At 42.2% G+C, this 21,270-nt stretch overlaps 1 protein-coding gene across 2 annotated transcripts in view; it reads right to left on the reverse strand.

Moving 5' to 3' along the window:
• The window catches only part of Etv5 (ETS variant transcription factor 5), a 57,302-nt gene extending 37,065 nt beyond the window's left edge, over positions 1 to 20,237 (reverse strand). The window contains exons 1-5 of one of the 2 annotated variants that reach the window (XM_047565163.1): positions 20,082 to 20,237; positions 16,920 to 17,018; positions 16,706 to 16,793; positions 16,525 to 16,572; positions 16,381 to 16,431 (exon numbers count right to left, since the gene is read on the reverse strand). In XM_047565163.1, the coding sequence (XP_047421119.1) occupies positions 16,381 to 16,431; positions 16,525 to 16,572; positions 16,706 to 16,793; positions 16,920 to 16,964 (232 nt within the window). In that variant the 5' untranslated portion in view covers positions 16,965 to 17,018; positions 20,082 to 20,237. Of the gene's footprint in view, positions 1 to 16,380; positions 16,432 to 16,524; positions 16,573 to 16,705; positions 16,794 to 16,919; positions 17,039 to 20,081 lie in introns of both variants that reach the window. The other variant, XM_047565162.1, reaches the window with a different exon arrangement.
• Between the last annotated feature and the right edge of the window lie 1,033 nt (positions 20,238 to 21,270).

Genomic DNA, 21,270 nt, shown 5'->3' on the forward strand with positions numbered 1-21,270 from the left:
TCAAAACAAATGTGATGTGGAGTGCACTCAAACAGTCTTGGCCAGATATCATTGGGATTCCACAGCCATAATCCTAAAGTGGAGGCCTATTGCTAAACACACTACTATCTTGGCTACCAGCCTTGGCTCACTGCTTCTCAGACTGCTCCTATGCCACTCATTTCCCTCTAGGGGAAGAACCATGTGCTGCTTAGTCAAGAATTGGGGGTGGGGAAGTCAAGGCATCTAACCATACTATGTTTTTATTATCTTAACTGCAGAGAACATAAGGAAAGAAGGTAGGAAAGGATACCAAGCAGAGGGATATGTGAATATAAAAATGACACTGAAAACAGAACCAAAGGACTCAACAGGAAACAACAGGTGTGGTCTGTTCTTCCTTGATTTACCCTTAACTTGTCTAACATCCCAGTGGCAAAGACCAGAGAGATTTTGGTGACCAGGAGTGTACTCTGGAGTCTGCAGTTTGAAAAATCAAGATAAAGTCAAAAGTCTACTTTCTAACCCAGTCTTGCCTTTTCTTAGCTCTGGCCATTTTTGATGAATTGTAAGACAAAGCTCATACAGCTAATTAGCAAGAAAAAAAAATGGGCAGTTGGGATGGGCTTATTTTTTAAGTTCTGCCATATTACTAGAAGTGATCAGAAATGTTTCTCTATTTTAGCACTGAGTAGAAATTCATTTCAGACATAAAATATATTACTATCGTCATATTCTTTGTGATCGTCATAGCAGTACTATTAATGACAATGAAAGTAGATAATACCCTGTTCTGGGAACAACAAGGATCAGAAGGATAGCACCAAATAAGTGGATGGTTTCTGGCAGTTTAAAAAAAGAGTGTGTGGAAAAAGAGATGTCTAAGATTTCCCATTTCAATAAGAGGCATGCTCAAACACATCTGAATGGTTAACATTGATCCTGCCTGGCAATAGTTTCCAAAAATAAAACTGGAAATACCAATTTTAGTTAGGGGGTACAAGTTCTAAAAGCAGAATTGGAGAAGGTACAGGGGAAAGTGCCATTTCAATATCTAACATGGTGAACCTTTGTAAGCATAAATTCTCAAATTTAATATAGTGAAATATCATCCATAAATTGTAGAATCAACTATTGGACAAAGCTATGCTAAAAACTGTTAATAAGTATCCCCAAAACCCCTCGCCCCAAATATGCTCAAATTATTTGTGATGGGTTTAAAGGAATTCACTCTGTTCTTTTAAGGGCAGCACATACGTGGATGTGAAAAGTGAGAGAATCAACAATATATTGGATTTCCAGGCCTGAGATCAGCATTTCTGAGTGCTATTTGCATTTCTACATATTCTTTTAAAACGTATCCTAAAAAACTTGACAACTATAAAATAACTGATCTGTACTCTTAAAAAGTCAGTGTTATAGGGGCAAAATTGGGAGACTATCACAGATTAAAGAAGATAAATGAGGAATAAAATAAATGCAGTGTGATTCTTAATTCAATTTTAGGTTAAAAAAACAAACAAACAAAAAGAAAAATAATATCTACATTAGCCAAAAAAGACTGCTGGGGACAACTGGAGAATACTGAGTGTTACACCAAATGACATGTAATTTTCTTAGGATAAAGGGAAGAAATATCCTTAATCTTTGCAGATGCACACTGAAGTATGTGGGGGGTAAAATGTCATAATGTCTGCAATCTGCTTTCAAATATTTCAAAAGGAAAAAAAGGATACTTATACAGAAATCAATGAAGTAAATGCAGAAGTCTGCTTTAAAAATAAATCAAATAAGACAGATATTATATTCCATTTCCTCTAAGAAATGGAGAAAAAGTACTGAAAGGGGAAAAAAATCCTTCATTTTATGGTTGACTAACATGTCAAAAGTAGAAGTGTTAAGAACTTCAAACCCATGCATTCACACATGAAGAAAGCCACCCTTGGCCTGTAACCAAATTGGAAGGATAATACAGCACTGGGAATATAAAGTTACACAAGGATAAATGTTGGTCATACTCTAAAGTCTAAGCCCGTGGTTCTCAAATATTTTGCTGGCCTTGGCCCACTTAGAAAGGGTAAGGAAAACACCCTCGAGATGGCAAAAACTGCCACTGTTCCCACTGGGACTAATTCCTGCCCTCAGCACTTTACTAGGTAAAAAGACAACTGCGTAAGTACAAAATGACAAACCAAAGTAACACCTATCAGTAATTCCATATACATATTATTGATATATAACAAAGCATTTTTGGGAAAAAAATAAAGACTTTTCATTCTTTGTGAATATACATTCACAAGTTTAGAACATTATCAGAACAGCTAGACAATGCAATAGATTTTATCTCCAGAGTCCTCTGGAGAGCAAAATATAGTCATCGTCAACTGTGAAGGCTGGCAGGAAGGCTCTTTCTTGAGGTTCTCCCTCATTCTCATCCCCTAAGCAGCAGGCTTGGCACCTTCTGTCCATAATGGCTGAACAGAACTAGGGCCAGGCCAAGGAACAGAACTTGAATTGGGTGGCCTAGGTTTCTGCTGCTGGGCCTTAGGCGGGAAAGGTACAAGATGTTCTGAGGCTCCAACTGGCACAAACTAGCTTATCAGGATGGGGAATCAGAAAGGGATATGGAGCTAAAGATCTAAATTGTGTTCAAGAAAGCATGCTGGCTTGGAAAATCCCTTGTCCATTTATGCCTTAGGATCTAAGGATGGCAGCAGGACTATGGGGTGGAATAAATGTCTATGAGAGACATGACAAACCTGGTATAGTCAACAACTAGGTAGACACACCTCATGAGATTTCAGGACAGGTTCATTCTGCAATCTCAAATTTCAAGAACAGATGTACTTGACTTAGGCAAAGTCCTACACAAAGAAAGCAATGTTTCTACTCTGCAACAGGGAATCAGTAGGTAGAAAGAAAGATTGCTTCAGGATTGGTACAGCTGCAATACTCAGGATTTTAGATTGGTGATTAACGATGGTGGTAGGAAGAGGTTATTATGTTGATTATTCCAGGTATTCTTTCCAATTTGTCCTATTTCTCAGTGAGGACCAAAAGAATGGACCCTGGTGGTATATTTCAGGGCCCCAGAGTATAGGATTAACCATGAGGTTAAAGTCCTTCCTATATGGCCAATATTACCTTCTATACAATAAATAACCCATGAGACAAATTAGGAACCAATGGAGTTAGTTCCTGGAACATTTGGCTACAGGAATCAGATTTCTCCTATGCAGTGTGAAAAAAAAAAAAACTAGTCAGCAAAAGAGGCTTCGATAATTGGTGTGTGGACCAAAAAAAACCACTCTATTGTTAGGATTTAGTCCCAGAAATTTGGGTAACATAATCAGCTCAAGGAGAAAGGCTTTGAACTTAATATCATGAAATGGGCAAGGGAAAAGACAGATCCAACAGAAAGAGTTGGGTTACACTGGCATAGGAATAGGACTAACCTAAGATCAAGATTCAAGTTTCTGAAGTTTTGATGACCCTACATGAAAAAGCTGGGGAATACCAGAGCCAGGTCTTGCTACAGTGGGAACAGAAGTGAGGTAAGGAGACATCTCTTATACCTAAGAGTCGATGAGATCATTCCGTGTTGGAAATTCAAGAACCAGAACTGGATTTGGGGGGTGGGGAACAAGCCCAGGAATTTTATTAGTGAACTATTAAAAAAAATACTGGGTTGGGGATATAGCTCAGTTGGTAGAGTGCTTGCCTCACATGCACAAGGCCCTGGGTTCAATCCCCAGCACCACAAAAAAATTTAAAAAGCTAAGAACTTTGCTTGAAAGACAGTGTGGGGACTGTTTCTCCAGAGAACCCACTCTTGCTTTATATGTGGTGGCAGGAACACATAGTTGTCAGGAATCAGGAACACTGGAAGATTACTTTAGCATTCTGAAAAAGGAAACCCAGGGCCCCTGAATGTAAGAGTTAGAAATTAAAGGAAGGAAAAGGAGCTTAGAAAATAACTGGACTAACTTTTCAAGAAGCCCCCTGAGAGATAGTGGAATTTCTCCCAGTATAAAGGAACTTAGAGTTAGTGATAAAATTTCCCCCACCTAGGTTTAAAACTAGATAATACTTGATACCCTGAAGAGGTTAAGTCCACGAAGCCATGCTCTATAAGCCTCTCTCCCATTCCCAGTTTACCTCAGATCACCCTTAATCTCCTCTGTGGACTTCAGCCGACAACAGCACTGCGGGTCTAAGCTGTGACATGTATGAAGTATTGGGTTTGTAGAACATCACTCCTCTGGGAAGATGCTGGCTGTGTACAGAATTGTGCTTTGATGATAGGTACTGCAGGGTGTAATGCTGGTTCTAGAGAGTGGGGCGTTTCTAATTTTGTTTGTATAAGGCCAGTGTTACAGTATTTTATGCCCTTATTGCTCCTTGGAATGTGAACTATATGAAATGCAAGATAGATTCAACTATGGAGAAACCCAGCTCTGAAGGTGCCAAAGCACATCAGCAATTTAAACTTAAGGGGCCCCAGGTTGTAGCTTCCATTAGACCCTAGAACAAAACCTTTCTGGTTGGGATCAAAGCAGGAAAAGATGAAAATGGTGGCTTTGCAATCACAAAGGCAGTTCAACTTCTTTGTGGGAAGAGATGTACTCTACAGGACGGGAATCTCTCTGGGAGCCTTCTTACACTGTTGGAATCGTATCATCTGAACGACGGTGTCTACACTATTCAGTGATATCATTTAACACGGGCGGAGGGAAGGCAGTTGGGAGAGTTGCTTCTGCTAGGCCCAGCTCAAGGATCACCACATCCAGAAAGAAATTCCCTTCTTTCCCTCCACCATTTCTCACGGCCTCTTCAAGCAATAGTAGCAGCTAGCTGGAGCACATGACACCTCTCAATCAAATTATCAACTCAGAAGATGGGAACCTCAATTTTTCCCATGAAAGGCAGCTTAAGATGTCTCTGAATTATGTACAACTACAACCAAACAGGGGGGGAACAGTACCACTCAGACTGACCAGGAAAATGTAGAGGGCACTCCAAACTCCAGGGGAAGCTCAAGGTTTCCCCTTTTTACAAAAATAATACATGATATTGAATAGTTATACTTGATATTGGAGTCCATTTTGACATGATCATACAAGCATAGAATACAATTTGCTCTACTTCAGTCCCCAGTACTTCCCCTTTCCCTCCTCTCCTCTCCCACTCCCTGCTTGCCACCTCTCTCTCTCTTTTTTTTTTTTTCCATTTTATTTTTGGGGCTTGAACCCAGGGGTGCTTTGCCACTAAGCTACAACCCCAGCCCTTTTATTTTTTTATTAAGACAGGATCTTACCAAATTGCTTAGGGCCTCATTAAGTGACTGAAGTCAGCCTCAAACTTGCAATCCTCCGGCCTCAGCCTCCCTAGTTGCTAGGATTACAGGTGTGTACCTCTCCCTCTTTACTCCCACTTCAGAGATATGAAATATTATCCAGGTTAATATTATCCACTTGGCCTTAAAGGATAGACAGTGCGACAAATGGGGAAGGGAAGCTTGGCTAAGAACAAGTGTTCCTCAAAGCTATCTCTCTCCTGATGCCTGAGGCTAGCAGCTAGTTCTACCCTCCAAAGGTGGAGAACGCCCAGGGAAGAGCTCAGGGTAATGGGTTCTGCACAGAGGCACACACTGATCTACTGCAAGTCTGCAGAGTAAAAGCGTAACGAGGGCGATGTACATTCCAGGGTCAAGTTTGTCAGGGTAGAAAAGCTGGCAAGTCATGTCCTTGGGCATCATCTAGGAAGGCGGGTTGCTAGGAGGATTCTGAGACACTGGCTTTGTCCTTTTTTCACCTCTATCAATACTAACAATAATGACAGGTGATTTTCAAAGGCTTCTATTCTAAGTCTGGCTGAACAGAAGGAAAAACATTCTTTGTATTAATGTCCTTTCTCTCCTCCACCCAGAGAAGTGGTCCTGGAAGTAAGAAGAGCCCACTTTGTACATATGTACTAAATCAGGAATGTCCTGACTCACAGATGGTAAGAATAATTGTCTAGCACTGAAGTGCTTTCTCATTCTTGGTACAAACTGCATCTTTTAAATAGTCATTTCCAAACAGAAAAACTATTATCAAATAAGGAAGAAAACTGAATGCCGATGGTAGCAGAGACTTTTTTCTTTTCTTTTTTTTTTTAACACCTAGATGAACTAGTTTCGGGTTTACTTGAAGTTCACACTCTTTCCAACAGCATTATACTTGAAACATTTTGGATCTATGCAGTACCTTTCCTTCAAAGGACACATGTCCTAACAGTCCTAACCATTTAGGATTGTTGCTTTAGAATTCTAAAAATGGGAACTCACGAGGGCTTGAATATAAGAGAAATTAAAGAGCAGAAAAGGAGTATAGAAAAGAACAGGGTCAATTTTGATTAAGGTAGGGCTCATGTGTCAATAGATGTGGATGGGGCTCTTCCATAAAAAATATTTTGTACAGAATGATTATTTCTAAATAAGAATCACATCCCAGAGCTTGTGGGCCTTGGAGAAACCAAAGCATTTAATAGTTTTAAAGTAAATGGCTTCCCCACGTGTACAGAGCTAACTGAGAAAAACCAAGATAAAAATAAGAGGCTCCCCTGGGGTTCTGATACACTACCACCTTCCACTGCCATGGGCTGGGGCTTTTAGACCTCGGCCACAGAGCTGCTCCCACCTGGGGAGTTTGGTTACTTTTGTGCATATGGCATTGACAGCAAAAAAATGTGGCTGGTCTGATTACATCAAAATGAGGATCTGAGCATCCTTCAGACCAACTTACGACTTTTCCTTGGGTGGCTGTTCAAAGAATTTTAATATTCAACATTTACCAATGATAGACAACTAGAGAGCCCTAGTCTTCCCACTCCAGTGTGGTCAGAGATGACAGCATGGCTTCTGCTGCTGTGGCAGACCATGAAGGGCTGCTCACAGTGGAACACACCACCTGGATTAGGGTAACAGCATTTTTCCTGAAAGGAAAAAACGAGCGAAACCAAACCTTAAGCTTTATCATCCATTCTACACTTTACTCCCAATATACAATTCTCTTCTAAACTGGCACTAAAATGAAATATAACAGTACTTGAAATAGCATTTAAACCCTGTGGAAAAATCTTATCTTCAACTTCAAATTTAAAATTCATCCTTAAAATCTGACAGGAGAAAATCCAAACCCTAGAGGAATCACTTCTTCCAAAACCATTCCCTTCTGTCTCTAGTCCTCCTACTAGCAGAAACTCAGCATGTGCGCAGGGGTGCCTATACTGTGCTTGTTCTTGAACACATGCAGTTTTACTGGGAAGCCTAAGTATCAGCTGCTTAAAGTTTAAATGCAACCAAGGAGCACCTGGCTAATGTAAGCACCCAAAAGAAGAAATGGAAAATGAGAAATAGATTATTTTTTACCAAGGTCACCCCAAGGACCCTTAGAACTCAGGTTTTGAGACCCCAAAAGTTGCAATCTTTCTAGTGAAGAGGCTGGTGTTAGGCCTGTTGGAAGATGGAATGGGAAGAAAGAACAGAGGATGTGGTCATGTGCAAAATACATTTAGTAGGTATTGACTGTGTGCAGAGCAGGTTGCTGTAGCTGAGCTAGATATAAAGAAATATACTATAGGGCCTCTCTGCTTTTGGAGACACTTGGAACCTTAGAAACATTTTTTTCCCTATTTCAACAGAAATGGAATGAGATTAGAAGCAGGGACTAAATTTAATATTCATCAAGATACAGAATGTGTTAAGACCCTATGTGCTTTTCTCCATGTTTCTCAAGAAATAAAATTCTATGGCTGGTCGGGAAAGGAAGAAATGAAAAGAAAATTGAGAAACAAACTTTCTGGCTTAAGATAGTCCTCAGCACAGTGCAGTTACCTTCATTCAGTTATTTTCTATTAAAATTCAAATTAGGAAACTTGGGGTGGGCTTTAGGATCTGTTCTTCACTAAGGGTGACTATATGCAGGAGACATCCCCCCTTCCATTCTAATTTTTCTATGGGAAAGTATAAAACATCCTTGTCAAGTGCTCTTTCAGGCCATTACAAAGCATTTCCAGGCACTCAGCTGAAAAGTGTTTATGTAAGCTAAGTTCTCCTCAGCTCCAGAGGAGAAGCCCCCTATCAGCCTCATCCCGCACAACCAATATCTAGGGTCACCTCCTGGCATGTTTCAAACTCTCTCACAAAGGACAAACTGCTCAGGCCCGTTCTTATTATAATAAGGAAGGGAAAGCATGTTTACAAGATCAATTTACAGCAAGGGGAATCTTTCAGGGAGAAAACCTTATGACAAAACACAAGTGCAAATGGCTGTATTATCATTATGAAGATGAAGAGTAAGCAATAAGAAGGGCTCTGTAAAATCCTGAGGAAAATGCATCGCATCACACATCACTGCATTAATATTAAGTTTTGTTTTGCTTTTTAACTGACTGTTCTTTTTATGCTGCCACACAGCCCTGGGCTAGCCCACACAGCTTTTTGTGAGTCTTAACTAGCTGAAGATACTGAAGGATGTTTAATAGTGGATGCTTCTGAGGTGTGTGTAGCCCTAGATCCTGGTATGGTTCCAGTGTGAGGAGGTCACTCTGGTTTGGGGCTTGATCAGAGACTGGGTTCTTTTTGGTACTTCCTAGGATGTTCATTTTGGGAGGCGAAGTATTTGATTAGTGCCCAGTGTAAGAACTGCAGCCATAGTGAGATTCTCCAACAGTTGAGTAGCAGTTTGTGAAATGTCTTCATAAAATGACACTTATCCAGTCACAGTGGGAAATTAAACAGGAAAGAAAGCCAAGGAATAATTACAGCTTTGTCAATCCCATGTTAAAATCTAAGCAAGAAGCGAGGCACAGTGGCACATGCCTGTAATCCCAGCAACTTGGGAGGCTGAGGCAGAAGGATCACAAGTTTGAGGCCAGCATCAGCAACTCAGCAAGACCCTGTCTCAGAACAAAATAAAAAGGACTGGAGATGTGACTCAGAGAGAGAACACTCCCAAGTTTGATCTCCAGTACCGCACACAAAAATAAATAAAAATTAAAATAAAAATAAATAAATCTAATCAATAAATACCTGCATGTGGCAGGAGCACCTAAGTTCTTCAGGCCTGGAGTGGAGACTAGTGGAGGTCAGAGCCCAAGAGCAGGCAGGAATCTTTTACGGGGAGTTAAAGCCACAACTCCAGGGAAGGAGATAAAAGGAGATAATATCCTCAGATCAAGTCTCAACACCTCTCTCCAGGGGAAGCTACACCACCCTCTTCTCTATTATCCTGCCCTTTAGACAGCTAGTCTAAAAAGGGAGACAAGGTGGGGCCAAAAGGGAGAGGACTCATGGTCTCCTGAGCAGGAGCAGCCCTTCCCCATAAACTCAGGCCATCAGCAGGGCAGCTTGAGGGTTAAATACAGCACTTAAAAGAAAACTCAAACTCCATTAAGCCCAGGCTTGGAGAACAGGGAGCAGCAGGGAAGCCAAAGGAAACTAATTTTGGAGGCTCTCCAAGCTGCCAATCACAAGCATATTTCTAACAGTCCCAGTGTTGTTTGAGTTGGTTGTTTTTCCACAGGCTGCACAATGGGGTCTGGTTATTCATTGAAAAAGTCTGCAAGTGAGCCCCGCCCTCCATTCACAACCAATTTGGAATGCTCCATTCAGGCAAAAGGGGGAGTCTGCAGCTCAGCTAGCTAGGGCAGACCTAACAGTGCCCAGCGCCCAGCTGTCGGGGCAGGGACGCTTGCTCGCCCAGTGCGCTGTGTTTATGTAAGAAATTCAGACACTGCAGGGGCGCCTGCCTGCTCTGCACCCTCCCTAGGATCTAAATAGCCGAGACCATTGCTGAAATCTGCAAGGGTGTGCAAATCTGCTATAAGTGAGGTCGGGAAGTGCCCTCTGGCAAAAGGGGAAAGGCAAAAGAAAAACTATCATGTGCAGCCCTGTTCAGAAACCAAGTGTAGCTTCCAGCTGAGAAAAACAGACTGCACTGGTATTTCTCCTGCCCCTGGGCGAGCTGGTTTGCATTAGGAGACGGCTCTCTCTGGAAACCTGCCTCTCTAGACTTTCTTTCCCATTCATTGCCAGTAGCTACACAGGGAGCCACCTGGCTTCCTCCCAGGGGAGAGGGACTCTGGAGACACAGATTCTCTGGCTGCAGAGAAAGGGGCTGTGAGCTACCTATTAGGACAGTTTCACAGTTCCTTTTCTTGGCTTTGGCATGGTTTTGAAGAGTTTGGGACACCCCTTTGAATGCCCAGGAGACATTAAAAGGGAAGAATGTGCAAATCTGGGGTTGGAGGGTGAAATTTACTCCAAGATTTCCAAAAGTACAAAGCCAAAAACTGGTTTGGTTTCTTAGAGATTTTTTCCAAACCTTTAATAACCGCCCCAAGGGAGAGTCGATGGAGCCGGTTTGACAACCACACTTTATTTCAAGGAAAAGCATATTTCTTTATGAAAATCAAATCCAGGAGATAACTGTGTTCACAGATTGTTTCTTTCTCTTTTTTTCTTTTTTTTTTGAAACACATTTGGCCATTTTTCAAATGTCTGATGTTTATGTCTTTTCCCTGCCTGTCCACATTTCTGAGGTCTTTCTGACCAGAATCCCTACTCCATTCCTTGGTGGTTCAGCAGACCAACCTCAAACTCCTGGCTTTTTAATACCTAGATTTAAGCCTGCTCCTTGGAATCTTTCATCCTCTGCTGCAATTTTCCTTACAGGCTTGTTCCTTCTAATCAGGAGAACCTCCTTTATTTGCTAGGCAGGTTCCCTTCATGTGGGGCTCTTCTTCCTTTAACATCGGAGTTACTAGTCCATTGTCATCTACCCACCAGGCCCAAAGGTGTACACACATTATAGTTATGATTTACACACACACACACACACACACACACACACACACACAACTAGGGGCCTAGTATCTTGGTATCCTGTCACTCCTTTTAGCAGAGCCTAGAGGACTAGGACAATGATAGAAACTGACTACCAAAGCCTCTGTTAAATGAGTTTGATGAGTTCACAAAATGAATTTTTAAAAAAGCAACCTAATCCGGTAATGGCATCAGCATGCCTGGCACTCATCCAAGAGCTGGGAGCTGCAACATGACAAGACTCTGAGCTCCTTGGAATCCAAGTAGAGAAGCACTGTGTGCCAGGGTACAGATGGGGCCCAAGCTGCCTCAAGGGCAGCCGTATGCCTGAGAGGGGGCTGTCAGTCTCTGAGGCTGGATATGCTTCACCATCATTAAAACCCCAAAATGCTGGAGGAAACAGTCTCTAGGTAAGTAATCAGGCACCCAAACCCACCCCACTCCCAGTAACTGAAATCATAACACTACTCTTACATAGTAGAAATAGCAGTTAATACAAATCTTTGGCTTTATCACACTACCTATATCTTAATCTTGTAAAACTTAAGACTGCTAAAGGAGAAAGGGATGAATGGTGGCTTCTTGATGGATGCCAGGACTTTGTTGCTTTGGCCACCTGCACAGGTGATCTGCCTGATAGAGATTATCTCTCCAAGTCTTCCTCACCTGGTTTTATTAGAGGACCAAGAGAAGAGAGACATAGAAAGTAGAAGATTCCATTGTTTTAAATAAGCCTAACTGAATCGAAGTTAGAAGAAAGCAGACTTTGTTAAACTTATGGCTCTTTTAGATCAATAGGTACTTTAGGTCTTGGGTCCTTAAGAGTTAGAGGCTCTCAGAACAGGAAGGATTTCAAATCATTTAGCACCCTCTCCGGAGGCAAGGTAGTGGGCTGCCTAACAAAGACTTTGAAAGTCACACTGTAAAATCGAAATCATCTCTCCTCTAAGTTTTCCTCATGCTTTCTTCAGCATTCTTTTCTTCCTTTTCCCTACCTTCAGAACTACTGGCTCCTGAAAAGTAAAAACCAATAGCCTTGACTTCCTTACGCCTCTCCTTTGTAAAGTGCCTGCTGTTCTCTTTCTTATCTTCGAAAAATGTTAAAAAGACTTTAGGAGGATCCTTTCAAATGGAAATGGCCTAGACCACACAGCAAGTAAATGTGGAGCTTTGCTACACCCCATCTGGGTCAGAAAGATGTGTCTTGCCCAAAAGAAAGGAACTGATTATTTCTACTATATTTGCCTCCCATTTTAAAAGAAAAAAAAAAAGTTCTGTAGAATAATCTCACAGTGACACAGGATTAAGATCAATGTGTTTTAGACTCAAGGGTTGGCGTAACAGTTAATCCTATTTCCCTAGTCATCTACTCCAATGTATTTATGAAAAGTTGATCTTATCAGTTAATTAGTCAGTCCTTAGGAAATTACTTGTACTTCCTTCAGTAGTTCCATTCTTTTTGAAATACAGGTCTAAAAAGAACACTTCAAGGGGAAAATAGAGTCATTTGAATTTTAGAACAAATCTCTAAATTGTATTTGGTATTGAGGCTATGATTTTAAAGTAAGATTTTATCATGCCCTCTCCTCAGCATTAAATATTTTAGCTATTCAAGATACTAATGGTGGTATTCACAATACCATCATTGAAATAAATGAGTGATATTTTAAAAAATCAGAACTGAAGTCTGCATTTTTAAAAACTATTTATATATGCCTAAATCTAGTATTATCCCCTTAAATACCTAAGGAGTCAATTCAGAAAAAATGAATGTAACATGTACCCCACACCTACACTGAAGGGCTCTTGAAAACCAATCTTATCTATGACTTTGATTTGTTAATTCTGTAAAAATGTGTTGTAAAATGTGTATATATGGATATACTAACACGTGCTTGTGTATGTGTGCATGTTTATTTATAAACAGGGCATATAAACATGAATTTTTATCTATATACACATCAGTATGTCTTTAAGGAAACATATCAGTTTTAATATTGTTTTGTTTCATAATTTCTGGCTCTCTTCCAAATCCTAAATGGAAAAACTTGAAGCACTAAAATTTATAATGGTTTTCTCAGGATCATGGAAGAGAACTGAGGTGTTGGACTGAATGGCTGACAATCTCCCTAAGGCTTTCCTGAGAGTCATCTCAGGTATCTGAATGGTGAGGGAGACTCTTAAATCCACTGAGCATGCTAGTAGCCTGATTCTGCAGCTTTGTGAGAGCTTCTTAAAGAATATAATTATAGATTTTTTTTCTCATTTCACCTAACTCTTTCTATTTGCCTCCAAACCACTGGTCAGTCTCTCCAGCTATCTGGACCTTATATTATCTCCTCTGTAAAATGGGAGGGTGAAACAAGATGATCTCTACAAGGGATTTCCAGCTCGAACAGTTCAGGATTTTTAGGTTTACTTCTCAGGCAGGACCAAGGGACAATGGAAGGTACTGGGCAGAATGCTTATTGCCTATACTTTCTGCTTCCTTGAATTTGACTTTTAGGAATTTCCAGTAAGAGATACTTCATTAATGTCTATATCTGTAAGGTAGAGGTAAAATCTGCATAGCTAGAGGTAAACTGGACATTTCCATATGACTTACAGTGGTTTCACTTATTCATATAACTCGTGGATGGATATCTATGGGCAGGGAACCCAAATCTGGAAAACTTACAAAACATAATTTCTTTAGAAGTTAAGCTCATAGTGTTTACTTGCCCCATCGAAAAGTCATAATCTTCAGTACTGATATTCCAAAACAAAAAAATAATTATTCACATTACTTAGCATTTCTTCTTTCATACCTACACACACTTTCATTCATACGAGAAGGGAAATATATCATTTTAAGAGGAAACTGACACTAACAGTGGTCACTGGCAAGAACATTTATTATAAATGTTTCTGATGCTGTAGGAAAAAGGTTTGCTTTTCCTGGCAATTATAAGTGTGCTTTATATAATTCATTGACTGGTTGGGAGATTCAAACTAACTCGTAAGACTTCATTCAATTTGAATATGTTTCTTTCCCTCCCCTGCGGAAATAATAATCATGGCCTCTTCCAGCGGGTAACTAGAGTGGAGGCCTCCACACAAGGCTGTGGAAAGTCCTCCCAGAGAAAAGTAAGGGTGCTGTGCTCTGCCCTGCCCGGCTGTGGGCTCTGGCAGCTCTGGGGTTCTGTGTCAGTCTGAACCACAGTCAAACATACCAGTCTGAATGAACAACTCAAGGCCACACTGCCCCACACTGGTACTCTTGCCCAACCTCTCAACAAGTAAACCTATTTAAATCTATCCTTCCCTAAGCTCCAACTCAAGAAATAAGAATCAGAGGGGAAAAGAATTATTAAAGGCTTTTCTAGGCTACTCAACCATCCATTTTATCCTTAAAATACAGAAAAACTCAATCTTAAACATTTAAAGCAAAAAGCAAAGAAAGTAAAAAACATCACACTTGGTAAGCAGGGACATCTCCCAAAACACCTCCATTTAAGGTATGGTATTTTGATTAGTGAACTTAGCACATTTTATTCGCTGAGCAGGAATTAATTCTAAGGAATCAAAACACATTTATTGATTTCTTTGCTTTGGCTTGTTCCTCCAGATAAATATCTTTTCAAAAACAAATCCTATTTGCTGACATCTTTCTCTTATGAACAGACCTTTGCTTCAGCACATGCAATCAATTTGAATGCAGTCATCTTACCTCCCTTTTAACTCTTTTGGGTTACAGAGAAACAAACAAAAGTGTCATAAAAATGTTTCAAAGAACCTCTGCCAAGAAAGCCACCTCCCAAACAGACTATAGTTTACGTTGCTCTGAGCAAGAAATGGAAAGACTGGGCCAAACCGTCAACACAGAACAAAGTTAGATTATAAATTCTGTCTTTCATCTTACATACACACACATACACACACACACACACACACACAATATTTGGATTATCTTTGTTTAGCCTTTCAGAGGCAAGTTTCCCAATCACTTGAAAGCAATCAAAGGGCAATAATTAATAAGCATTTCCTTTCGTATAGAAAACATCCACAGCAAGCTGCAACAAAGCTAAGGCAACCAGGCATCTGTGCATTACAGTCTATTCCCTTTTAAAGTTTCATGGCATTGTGCCTTGGACATAAGGCCTATCATTAAAGAATGTTTAGCTGGTACCTCTGTTCTTTCATTTAAAAGATTTAGAATACCCAGCTTTTACTTAGACTCAAAGATACCCTCTCTCCCAGTGGCATTTTTACACACACACACACACACACACACACACACACTCAAAAAGAATAAAAAAGGTGGGAAGAATCTTGGTACAAAATGAGAAATTGAAAGCTTGCCTGGCTCAGGTGCTTGCTATTATAAACTATGACTAAGAGACATGAATTTTTCTATGATGCAACTCTCGAGAGAGGCAGCATTTTCTCCAGGCCTCTCTTAAATCTGCTCATTCGCCAGTGACTAATGCTCTCTAGAGCAGCCCTGTGCTGCTCAAATTTCATCAGCTAGCTTTGTCCTTGATAGCTCTGCCTGGACCATAAAAGCTCCCAAACCTGTTGAGGACAGCCCCTAAACTTCAGGTCAAAACTAACCATGCTCCTGTCAGCACCTAGAGCCATCTTTGGAGCCACACACTGCATTTTATTATCTCAAGTAATGAGCATTTAATGACCATTTTAAGAAAAAGGTTTTACTTGTCTATGAACGGTAAAGTCACAGCAACTGCAAGAAAAATAAAATCAGGTCACTCTGTGACACCCTCTGATAGCTTAGCAGAAACAAAATTAACATGTTGAGTGAAACCACAATTAACTGGGATTTCCCATTAACTATCTTCTGCATCTTTAAAAGAAAAAAAAAAGCCAGACTCATCATCATTTGCATCAAAGGCCTAATGTATTAAAAAAAAAAAAGGTTATAAGAAATCAGATGATTAATAATTGCTTGGCCCAGCATCTTATATGTCAGTTAATTTACAATTTTTGAGATTGAAGCTTTGCAATATTCTTAAAAAGAAATTTAGGCCAGTAAATTTACAGTAGCACGTTCTGTAATCCCAGTTACTCAGGAGGATTGCAAATTTGAGGCTAGCCTGGGCAATTTAGTGAGAATCTATCTCAAAAAATAAAAAAAAAAAAAGGATTGAGGATGTGGCTCAGTGATCGAGTACCCCTGGGTTCAATCCCCAGTGCTGGGGGAAAAAAAAAAGCTGTGGGGGGGGGGGTGATGTAATGGTAGAATGTCTGCCTAACTCGTGCAAGCTCCCAAGTTCAACTCCCAGTATCCTCCCCTTCCCCCTCTCCCCAAAAAAAAGAAAAAAAGAAATTTAGGATGAAATCATGTTCAATAAATCTTGCCTGCGATGGAGTAGAAGCACTTCAGAAATAATTTCAATAAGAAATGGAACAAAGGCTTCCGTTTAACCATGAATTATTAAATTGGCTTGGTATGGCTAAAAAGAGTATTCTAGACTTTGATGATCCAAAACCAACCAATTTCAGAACAAATGGGTCTTCACTAGAAAGGTACTTACAGTTATCAGACTGAAAATCTGGGACAAATTGTTCATCATCAGGAACTTGTGCTGAAAAAGAGATTTTTATTTTAGATCTTTAAGTTTTATTAAAAGGCACAGTAAAATGTTTTATATGGAAAATAGGACAGCCAAGAAACTTGCCTTCAGCTAACCAAGCCTCTTGAAGTTGACTGAGATCCTGAAACAACTCTGGAATTAAAAACAGAAGACCCCAGAATGAGGCTATTACTTCCACTAAGGAGAAGAGGGGGAAGAGTCTACATGCTGTTGTCACTGGGAGTGACGTGAGGAAGTCACAACCAAGGAGGGGAAGCTTCACTACCTTCAGAATCATGAGCCAGATCTGTGTCCAAAAACTTCCTCTTTCTGTCAATCACAGGCCGTCCTCGACATTCCTCTGATCGAGATTTCTGAAAGAGGCCAACAGACAAAAGATTTAAGTAAAGAGGCCCAAAGGGAGCTGACCCACTAACATATGAGAAGACTACTCACTGAAGAGGGAGGACAAAACAAACCTAAAAGTCATATAAACTTACCCCTGGGACCATAAAAGGGACTTGCTGATCATAAAACCCATCCATGGTGCTTCCAACGTCTCTAATATCACTTTGAAAGGTTTCAGCATTGAGTAATTTCTGGGGGAAAAGAGATCCTCCTGTAATATGAATTTGGGAGATTTTAACTGGGGGATGAGGGTAATGAAGCAATTTTATACTACTCTTTTCTTTATGGTTGTACAAAATCACTACCCTTCTCTCAAGTACTTTAAAAGCCCACTCAATGTGTAAGCTTTCAGACCAACTTTGGGCTTGATTAATGGTATCAAAAGTTCACAATGTACTCAGTGCCAAATCCATTTACCTAGTCATTATTGTCTTTCTTTTTATCATTAAGATTATAGATTCGGTACTCCCTTTCCTCTACAAAACAAAAACAAAAACAAAACAAAACAAAAACCCCAAACCTTATTTTCATTATAAAAAGGTGATCTCCTGATTCTCTGATATAGAAGATACTCCAGAGCATTTGTAGTAGGATTTTAAAAACACAGTGACAGAAGTAGAGAAACTGGGTTTAAGTATTCTAAATTATTGGCAATTAAGAATCTGACACACGTGGTGTTTCTAAAAGTATTTTATAGGTCAGTGGTAAAAACACTATGTATAATTCCAAGTAAAAATTGATCAGAAGTGTACTCATCTTCAGACACAACTCGTTATTTAAAACCTAAACCTCCTGTCCAAACAAGGTGTATGTCTGTAATGTCACAAATATCTCCATGGCAACTTATAGAGATATCTGTGGTATCTCCAATGTCTAAAAGAATAAAATATCTATGAAAAGAAATTGATAAAGAAACAATTTCACTGTACATATTTTTAATGCATCTTTACCAAAGGCCTTTTAAAAAGCATTATAAGCAAAAGATCCATAGAAAGAAAATTTAAATTTTTTTCTTACAGTGAGGTCAAATTTCCCAGACATTATCCCCACCCCCACCCCCCATTAAGTTCATTTCATTCCTGGTAAGTGTTGAGGTTGGAGAGAAAGGTTGGGGTCAAAAGAAAGATGAGAGAATGTTTCCTAATTTGGGAGGAATAAAGTAGCAATATTAGGAAGGTGCCATCTTCCTACTTGGTTTTATTCTCCAAATAAAAAATGCAGTTAGGTCAACAAAAAGATAGAGAACATTAATTTCACTCACCCCAGACCTAAGCAACACTTAGTGAATAATTTTTTAACTTGTATACAAATTAAGTGGAGAACGTTTTTTTTTCCCAATGGGCAATTCCATCCAAAATGTGGAGCCTATCAAATTTTCACAAGTGAGCAGGATACAAGAAAACCCTTCACAGCCAGCCTTCTCAGCACTTGGCCCAAGTAATCAGATATTTTCAAAGTCAAAGGAAAGAAAGGAGCAAAACAGCAGTTCATAACTTCTAGAAAAACACTGCCGCCAGTCTGCCTGCTTGCTTTCCCAACAGCGCAAAAACGTTCAGAATAAAGTCTTGCTCAAATGTCACCAACCCGTATACAAAATCTGAGAAATCTTAGCAGTGAGTTGATGGGCATGAAAAAGAGTTCTCTGTCGCCTTCGAAAATATGTCTGAGTAAGTCGTGGCATTAGGAGTTCTGTAAATGTCTGTCGGCGAAGGGAGACAACGATTAGAAGAGCAGAGGGGGAGATGGGGAGGTATTTTCAGAGTCTGACGATGAAATATTTCACCCTGAGAGCAAAATTTTCTTTTAAAATTCTAATAAAAGAAACTGCCATGAGCGAATCCAAAAGCAGCACGGAGGATCTTTAAAGCAGCCCTCAGAGTTCAAGGACTAGAAACATCGTGTTCAAAGTATTTTTTAAAGCCAGAAGGGAAGGCTCGAGTTCATCCAGGAGTTTAAACCACTTCCTTTGTGCACCCCCTTCCCGGGTGCCCCCAGGAAAACTTCAACACAGTGCAGCGGCGCGATGGAGGCCCCTCCCCGGTGGCGCGCAGCGGGCCTGGTTTTATGAATGGGAAAGCGAGCCGCGGCCGCCACATCAGGTAGAGACTGTAACTGGATCCCTAGCGCTGGGCCCCATTCACAAAACAAGACACACTTCCACCCAATTCCCAGCCTTCCCCATTCATGAAAACTCCTTCAGCTGCGCCCCCGCCCCCACTCCCAACGCACGCCCAGCCTCCGACGCAGGCCCCTCACCCCAGCGTTTTAGGAAGAAAGCTAGATGCTTCATTCACAAAAAGGGAAAGGGAGGAGAAAAAAAAAAAAAAAAAGCCGCAGAGAGCCGCGAGCCAACGAAAGAAACCCGCTTCATTCATAAAGTCACCCACATTCATAAAAACGAGGTGCGGGGCCGTGCGCTACCCACCGCCTCCAATTTATCCCCCTCCAAGCCCAAACATCTCTCCTTGGCACCCCATCCTCCACCAGGAGTTCGGTTCCCCCCTCCCTCTGAAAATGCAGCCAGACCCCTAATCCAGCGCGAGGCTCCAGCATCTCTCCTTCCCCGCTCCGCACTGGGTTTCTCCCTACCATCCCCAGGCCGCAGTTCTGGCGCTCCCGGATTTTTCTCAAGAGTCGCCGCGAAGCCCGGTGCCCTCACCCTGCTAGGGGTTGGAGTGGGGGATTGGGTGTCCCCTTTCCAAAACCTGAAAGTTGCAAGAGCTGCGTAAGTTCCTGGCCGACCCCCAACCCCGCAGGCTGCACATGCCTGTGTCATTTAACCCTTCTTGATTTGGAGGGGCGCAGCACCTCTCAAACATTCCGCCTCGAACTGCTTCCCGCCCCCTCCTCCTAACTGCAAAGCTCCGCCAAGCTTCTCTTCTCGCGAGCCTCTTAGTCCCCTCGGGGCTCTCAAATCTCCAGAGAATGTAAAGCCCCGCAACTCCGCGCTCCCCCACCTCCATCCCGAGCCCCGCACCCGCACCTAGCGCTCAGGCGAGCCTCCCCCGCAACATGCGGAAACCCGCTCGGCTCGCGCTCCGGAACCGTTAGCCGCCTCCGCCCGATGCCTCCCAGAAACCGAACCGGACCGGGCCGCGGGGGGGAGGGGCCGATCAGTCCCCGGGGTTCACCTCAGATGTGCACCCCGACTTTGAGAATTCAGATCGGCCCATGAGCACTCACCGGCTGGGCCTTTCGGACCCATTGCAAGACACCCCTTATAATGCCCCTTTGCCCCTGCAACGCCCCCTCACCTGAGGCTGCTGCTCTCTGCCCCTTGCAGCGGTCCCGGCGGCGCAGGCGCGCTCACGCACGCGCGCACCGGGCCTGGGCGCCTAGTCGAATGGCTGGGTCGAGCCGCTCCGGAGACGGTGAACCGCTCCGCACACCAGCGGCTGGACTCTGCGAGGCAGCTGCCAACCAGGCTGGAGCGCTGGCCCGGCCCCCAGCAGCCCGCTGCTCCGCCCGCCGCCATTGGCCTGTGGCCCTAGCCCAGCCTCGTTCCCATTGGCCTGAAGCCGTTCCCGCGGCTGTCCATCACCGCTTGTTTACCCTGTCTTCGGGCAAATCCTGCCGAGCCGCCCCATCAACTCCACCTCCTATTGGCCCAGGGTTGGTCTCTCTCCACCCCCTCAGGGGTCTGTTTTACATAATTTATGCACCGGGGGCCATTGGCCAATCAGCTTTGGCTTGTTTATATAATGAATGTAAGGACGTTTTTCATTCATAAAAAACGCGACCTGAGGGGGAAGCTTAGCTGAGTCAGTGAAGCACTTAAAGGGGCCGAGGCCGGGAGGAGACGCCGTTACTTCCCCTCTTGCAGCTCTCTGGACTTTTCACCAAAGCTCGGCTCTTCCCCCTTCTCCCCTCGCCCCCACTTCTCCCTCAGCAACGCCACGGCCAGGATTGGGTCGCTTGGCGCCAGACGTTCGCAGCTGCAGCACCAAGCAAAGTTATCTTTTTAGAATTCAGACGAGAGGAATTCGTCATTCCACAGGGAGAAACTCGCTGACCGACCTGGGCGTTCGGCCCACAGAAACACCGAAAACGGAAATCGAGCCTTCTAATCTTAGTTACCTTTAGGACAGGCCTTAATTTCTTTTAACCAGGTTTCCAGTGGGAAGAATAAGCACTTATCTCCCTTTAAAATCTGAGCTCTCACAGCTTTTGGCTGCCGTTTTTGTCTGGCAAGGCCTAAGGCCCAACCAAATCCCGTTCTCTCCTTATGCTTAATTGCAACTCGTAACCTTCGCGGGGGTGGGTTCAGGAGGAGAGGATCGTGGCTCTGTGAAATCCTCTCTGCAACCGGCACCAGCTAGTCAAAGGACCTTGAAACACAAATCCCTCGGAAAGGGCGTGCAGAGTTAGACCACTTGTCTCCCTCCCGGGGCTGCTTGTTTACCATTTAAGTGTTGAATGCAAGATGGTGTATTTGCGAATTAG

This window comes from Sciurus carolinensis, chromosome 9, assembly GCF_902686445.1.
Source record: "Sciurus carolinensis chromosome 9, mSciCar1.2, whole genome shotgun sequence".
Classification (NCBI taxonomy): domain Eukaryota; kingdom Metazoa; phylum Chordata; class Mammalia; order Rodentia; family Sciuridae; genus Sciurus; species Sciurus carolinensis.